Below are 7,541 nucleotides of genomic sequence, written 5' to 3' on the forward strand. Positions count from 1 at the left end.
CTTAAAATAGTACCCTACAATCGTCGGTGGGTCTTTAACTGCTATATTAAGGACGGCTAACGGAAATAGTCCTCGTAAAGCATAGCGCGAAATTCAAACAAAAAATTATTTATCAACTGACATTTTCTGATCAGGCAGTTGATGAAAAAAATAGAGCTCCCTCTTTTACAGTTATTAGATTTGTCCAATATTTCTAACAATTCTCTTAAAAATAGTGAAATTAATATTTAGTCAAATATAAAAATTATTAGAAATAACTTTATAATGAAGCATCTGATTTTCTGAATCTATCCTTCCTGTTTTATTGCACGATGGCAATCTTTGGTAGTTATAATATTTGAATTATTCTGCACTATGTATCAGTACTGCTATGAGTTGAAAATTGTTTTCCTGAAAAATGTAGTTCATGAGAGAAAAAATCTAAAGTTTTCGGGATTGTGGATATTCTGCATCGGATTTAAAAGGACGGTTTAGTTTTAACACTTCTTTCTTAAACTAACAAAATATTCGTTTTATCGTGTGATGAATTGTATTAAGTTCTTGTCCTTCATTTTCTGTCAGGACGAATTAATTAAAAACAAACAACCATGTAAATCTTAGTGTAACAACTGTGAATTGTTGGACGTATATTGTGACAGTTAATACACTTACAGCTATATTACAAACAATATAAACAAACACACAATTATTACTGAAATAAACATTTAATGTATAATAGCTGTTACATTTAAATGGGCGAAAATATGTAAACAAACATTTCATTACTTTTGGTTTAATATTTCACACAAGGTTTAACATTATATGTCGTAATAAGTAAATACTGCATGAAAGGAAATCATAAAAACATGAAAAAAAGCTTGTGAATTGTTGAACTAAAGCCACAGTCTCTTAAATTTCAATAATAGTTATGAATGTTCCGATAATATGTTAAAACGTTAAGTTTTCAAAGTTTATATTGAATTTGCTTGTACATAAACGTAAATATTTATATTACTATGTAAGTTCCTGCTAACCCAATAATATCAATAATAGTGAATTTAAATATTTTGTGCAATTTTGTGAGTATCAATCCCATTCGTGTAACTGTACAATGTGGAGATAAAATCCATCTTGATTTCTCTTAACTCCATAGAGAACATATTAACAAAGTCGGTTTTATAAATTCGTTTATTAATCCTATTTCGCTGTTTTGAAGAAAAATCAGGTTGGTTTCCGAGCTTTTCCAATGATAAACGTATCTTGGTTGTCAGAATTTTCAATAAGAATGACAACGTTTTCCTTGTGATGTCTTTGTTTACTGTTTGGTTTAATGACAATAAGTTCATCATAATTTTTCACATGTCTATCAGACAGAGGTCGCTGTATATATTCTTCAATAGCTTTTGTTTGTTTCGATCCTGGTGTTCCTCTCTGAAGATGTAGAATATTGTTATGTTTAGTAGCGCAACACTCAAAATTTGAGTAATAATTTTACTATAACTGCATAAAAACAAATAAATGTTTCTATGAAAACTATAAATTATGAAATTGGTTTCAGTTATCTCATAAATGTAAATAAAATAAACGAGCGAGGCCTACGGCGCGCGTACGGATCTGTACTACATACCGTGCCCTGTATTTGATTGCATATTATGACCGTTATCTTACAGAGATGTAGACACACACTATATCAATCATGTATGTGTTGCATGGGGCTGTGCGCGCGTATTGTTGCGTGACTTCAAATAGAATGTGACGATATTTTTTTTTTTATTCGTGGACCTTGCATGCGTGGTGGCGAGCTAACTATCACAACACACACGAATATATGCATTTTAAGAACCGAAACAAAACGTAACACAGTATGCATACACATAACGTACATGTATGCATGATAAACTACACACGAAGTTGGCTCAGACTAATTCTAAAACCTACCAGGCGTCTTATTACGACTCCAAAATTTCCCACAGATGCCTTGATACAGAATTTAAGCTCAATATGGATCATGCTTTTACCAGTGAGGATCAGGAGAGTGAGGTACAAAATAAACTTAGATTAAGAATTGTCAGTTTGTTCTTGGGCAGTTATGTTATGTATTGTAGCCTTGTAAGTTGTAGGATATATATTTACAAATAAGCATTTAATTGGCCTATTGTGCACAACTCTGACACGCGGGATGGTTTTAATCAAGTTTGGACACTCGCAGGGGTGTGGGGTTTTCTAAATTGTTAACTTTTGTTAAATTTGAGCAAATCCAATGAGAATGATGTTCAAGGTAATCCCACTTAATAAAGATCAATAACCATGTGGGTATGGGTAATTATTTATAATTATTAATTAAAAATTATTAATAAAAGTTTAGAGTGGCAGCTCTGAATTTGATACTCAAAACATAAATGGAAACATGACCTGTACGTGAGACTGGTCTAAATTGTCAATATCCCGTTCCACCCCCCCTCCCCCAATGTAATTACAATTTTACAGTTAAGATTTCCAGAAAATCCCGAGGCTTTGATAATTAAAGAAACGAGAACATTGTGAATTCCAAGAATATGAACTGCATTCACAAATCTATGTACAGGCATACAGCTTTACGCACAGCTTAGTTTGATGAAGTGAAAACACAACACAAAGTCATTTGATTTGAAACATGTTACTGAAATTCCATGTGTTTCGTCTGGCCTTAATCAAGTTCCATGTTTAATAATCAGCCTATGTCCACAGTCCTGTAAAATTTTTGATAACCTGAAACCTAGACCTTAAATGTGGAAAACTTGAACATTTTGTGTCTGCTCAGTTAAACATGGTTAATTTTGCCACTGGTAATAGATTCATTGGTTGTATCCACCCATCACATGATCGTGAGATATTTTGGATTTAGCAGTGTGCAGCTGCCGTATCCGCCACGTGGTCACATTCATGTGTGCGTTCTAACTGCGCGGGCGGGGAGGTACTCGCCTAATGGGTGTATGTCGCTCTAATAGGTTACTTTTTTTTCCAAGAAAACCATAAACATGGGGTATGATTTGTGCATGAAAATCCTTGAATATCCCCCCAATCCATTTTGACCTAAATTTGGGTAGGTTTATCGCTCAAAATGATATTCTTACAGTTCTCGCACCGATTCTCACCCTTATTGTCGCTCATGTTCGATGTGTACACGTTGCGCACACGCGTGATTTTTAAATTTCAAGTGCAACATTTAAAATCACGAGTGTTCGCACGGCCCCGATCCTCGCTGGCCGGTCGGGTGCACGCAGCTAACTAGATCGCTTCGTACGGACCGGCGCGGGATGGGTATGTTATCAGCTAACTTGGTAGCTTCATTTGGACCTGGATGGGTACGTTATATGGGGTAATGACTTCCTGCGCATCATGGAGGATTCCACAATGGATGTGAATGTAGAACGTACCCCATAAAAAACCCTTAAAATGGGTCAATTGCTCTTCTTAAAAATCCCTAATAATGGGTACCCTTTCTGCCAAAAATGACCCAAATGTAAAAATAGGGCGATTTCAATAGGGAAACGTCCTACAGTCATTTCTTTTCATATTTCAATAGGTCAGACCAAAGCCCCTTCCCAGAAAAAGAAAAATACAGTCATCGATGGAAAAGTTCTGTGGTCCCAAACTGCCTGTTAACAAGGGAAATGTGAACAAACTATACAGCAGGCGGGTTGTCAGTAGAAACTGTTGGTCTATCGACAGCTTCAGAAGGCATCCATTCTTTTGTAGGTAGCAAAGCAAATATGGATGACAGTTTACAGGCGGAATTGATAATCCCGTCAAAACCAATCAACCACGAAATTTCCAGTACCCCAAAAGGGAATGCAAGCAATTCAAACGATCATTTCAACCGTCATGGTACGAAGAATTTCCTTGGTTACACTACATAGAGTTTTCAGATACGGTTTTTTGTCACACCTGCTTACTGGCAGGAAAAGAGCAGAAATTCAATGCAAAGTACAAGGAATCGGCTTTCCTCAGAGATGGCTTTTCAAACTGGAAGAAGGCAAGGGAAAAGCTTCGAGATCACCAATGTCGCAGTGCCATAAAATGGCAGTAGAAAATGTAATAGTTCTTCCCAAAACATGTTCTGACATTGGCGAAATGTTGGACATGACACTGGGAGAAGAGAAGAAAGAATCTAGGAGCAACATGTCCAAGATCATCGAGAACTTACAGTTCTTGGCTAGACAGGGACTGGCTTTGCAAGGACACAGCGATGAAGAATCGAACTTCATACAACTTTATCACCTCAGAGTAAATGATAATTCTAAAATGATAGAGTGGCTTAAGAAAGAAACCAACAGGTATGTTACACATGATGTTCAGAACGAAATATTAGAGGTAATGGCATTGCAGGTGTTGCGAGATGTGGCGTCTTGTATCAGAAACCGTCGTTATTTCTCCATCCTTGCCGATGAATGCACTGACGTTGCAAACAAGGAACAGCTTACAATATGTATTCGATGGATTGACGACAATCTGGAACCCCACGAGGACTTCATCGGATTTTATGAAATCCCCACCATAAAGGCAGATACCATCGTATTGACCATCAAGGACGCGATAATTCGGATGAACTTGACCCTGGCCAACTGTCGGTGCCAGTGCTACGAAGAGCTGTATCACGAAGAGGTGTTGCTGAACAAATCCTCAAAGATGCTCCTAAGGCACACTATACACATTGCCATGGGCATGCCTTAAATGTGGCAGTATGTGACGCAACAAAAGGGTCTAAGTTGTTAGCTGATACCCTAGATATCACATACGAAATCTGCAAGCTTATAAAATTTTCACCAAAGCGTCAAAGTCTGCTCGAAAAAATAAAAGCTAACATCAACCTAGAAACAGCGGGTCTGAAGGTGATTTGCCCAATTCGCTGGACAGTTCGCGGCCAAAGCTTCGACCGCATCATTGCCAACTACGAAGCGCTTCTCTTGGAGTGGGACGTTTGTCTGGAAGATCGTCTAGACTCTGAAATGAGGGCACGAATAATAGGTGTCAGATCCCAAATGGAGAAATTTGAGTACTTCTTCGCTCTTCATCTTGGTGTCGCCGTGTACTCTTTGACGGACAATTTGTTAAAAACATTGCCGAAGACCTGCATGTCTGCAGCACAAGGGCAACAAAATGCAAAACTGGTAGCAGGTGTTCTTGATAAAATGAGGAATGATAGTAATTTTGACAAGATATATGAAGAAGTGCACCGAAAGGCAATGAAGCTCAACATTTCCGAACCTCAAATGCCAAGACAGAAGAGAGAGCCTAAGCGTTTTGAGGTAGGAACCGGTGAGCCATCGTTCCCGTCGTCTCCCAAGGAATTCTACAGAAGGCAGTACTTTGAGGTTCTTGACCTTGCCATTAACGCAATCAACCGTCGTTTTGATCAGCCAGTCTTCCAGACGTATCGACATATGGAAGATCTCCTCTTTAAATCTCTTCGAGAAGAGGATACTCCTGATGAGCTGAAGTAGTTGGCGGACAAATACGGTGATGATCTGGACATCCTTTCTCTCAAGGCACAACTACCTCTCCTCAATGGACTGTTACGCGGTGACTCTGAAGATCGTCACTTTGAATGCTTCAACGACATTTATCTGGCCGTGAAGCAGCTGAAAGAACCTCAAAGATGCCTAATCTGGGAAGTGATAATTCTAGTCAAACTCCTGCTTGTTAACCCATCAACTAATGCTGTAGGAGAAAGGAGCTTCTCGACGGCCAGAAGACTCAAGACATGGCTACGATCAACAATGAACCAATCTCATTTTAATAGTTTGGCAGTTCTCCACATCCACAAGGAACGCACAGCATCATTAGACCTCGTTTCTATTGCCAATGACTTTGTACAAAAGAATGACAGAAGGAAGGTGAAGCTCGGTGTATTCACGGAACACGACTTTGCTGGAGGAAGTTGTTCCCATCATTAGATCACATACGGTAATTTTACTCTTCCTTGGTAAAAGTGATTTGTATTTCTATCCATCGAGGTACATCAGTTTATACTTTTGCGATATGATAATGAGGTCAGTAAAATTATGATATCAGTTTTCATATGAAATTTGATATATAAAGGTGAATAGGCCAGTAGAGCAACTGTGGCATTATTCATTTATATTTCCATTTTAAAAGATCATTAATATAGCTATGCATTGACGAAGTAACGTGTCATCCATGTATATAATTTTACTGAGATACTAAAGCTAGCTCTATTTCGATTTTTTTTTCAGTCCTACGTTTGTAAGCAACCTAAATGCATATTCATACTCAGACACAATCTGAAACGTCCCTAGTTCCTTGATAACAAACCTTGCATCATCGCATCGAAACACATTTTACTTCATTAAATTTAGGTTAGCATCTAGCATCTGAATATCTCAATGAGATTTGTTAAGTCTCTATTTAGAAAATTTCCTTGTAAGGACCTGCTAATGATAGTTGATGTTGCAGAATTCAAAGTAGCAAAGTTAAACACAGTAATTTAAGTCATACCGGAAGGCACAGAAAGAGAAAACCGATTATTTTTTTATAGTCCCCACTAGAAGAAGAACTGCTAACAGGGCCTCAGAATGGGTTATCAATATGATTAAAATCGAGGAGCTTCAGGGGACTCCGCTCCCTGAACCCCCGCCAGGGGCTTTGCCCCTGGACTCCGCCTGTCAGCCCTCCCACTCACAAAAACGTTCCGCGGCCTCTGTTTACAGTGGAAAACAGTAGATCGTAGTTAGCTAAGTTAGTACAAGCGCTGTATGTGACCGCAAATAGAAAGTTAAGTTCTTGCTTTCTACTCTAAGTAAGCTATCAAATCTATTAAACAAAAGCGAAAAAATTACCTCACACTTACAGTCTGTGGTCCCTACACATAGTTATCAGATTTTCATTTATTACACGTGGACTGATATTAGTACAGCTACAATTAGAGATACCTTGAAAATGTTTAGACAAATTACATAGAACTGTACTTATTGTAGCTGTATTAATATCAATCCACGTGTAATACATGGAAATCTGACAACTATATGTAGGGACCACAAACTGTAAGTATGAGGTAATCTTCTTTCACTTTTGTCTGATAAATTTGATAACTTATTTAGAGTAGAAAACAAGAACTTAACTTTCTAATTAACTGTAGAGAATAAAAAAGCTTTTCGAATGATCAAGCACACAGAGTTTTTCTTACAGCAAAACCACATCGGGCTATTTACTGTGTCCACCGAGGACAATCGAACTCCTGATCTGAGCGTTGTAAATCCAAAGACTTACCGCTGTCCCATGGGAGACTATTTCATTAAAACAATAACTCCATGAACATAGTTATTTAATGTTAAGTGTTAACTGATTTTATCTGTTGTCAGTACAAAACTGGTTGCTTATCAGTTCGATTATAAGACTATAATCGTAACGTTTTTTTGAATGATTAAATGGTACAATAGATTATACTACATGTTTTTAAGTTGTGAGTTTCTGTTTCTATTTTTCTTTGTAAATATGCACTATACTTAAACTAAACACATACTTATTCGACTTGGATTTAAACCTATTCATAAAGAATGTGA

The 7,541-nt window shown here is 37.5% G+C and overlaps 1 protein-coding gene across 1 annotated transcript; it reads left to right on the forward strand.

The window, feature by feature from the left end:
• Positions 1-3,843: 3,843 nt before the first annotated feature.
• LOC143251730 (52 kDa repressor of the inhibitor of the protein kinase-like) lies at positions 3,844-6,498 on the forward strand. The gene is made up of 3 exons (XM_076502972.1): positions 3,844-4,295; positions 4,526-5,267; positions 5,463-6,498. Exons 1-3 carry the CDS (start codon positions 3,844-3,846, stop codon positions 5,913-5,915), a joined length of 1,647 nt encoding a protein of 548 aa, XP_076359087.1. The 3' UTR covers positions 5,916-6,498.
• The last annotated feature ends 1,043 nt before the right edge of the window (positions 6,499-7,541 follow it).

The sequence above is a fragment of the Tachypleus tridentatus genome, chromosome 6 (genome assembly GCF_004210375.1).
Source record: "Tachypleus tridentatus isolate NWPU-2018 chromosome 6, ASM421037v1, whole genome shotgun sequence".
In the NCBI taxonomy this organism is placed as follows: domain Eukaryota; kingdom Metazoa; phylum Arthropoda; class Merostomata; order Xiphosura; family Limulidae; genus Tachypleus; species Tachypleus tridentatus.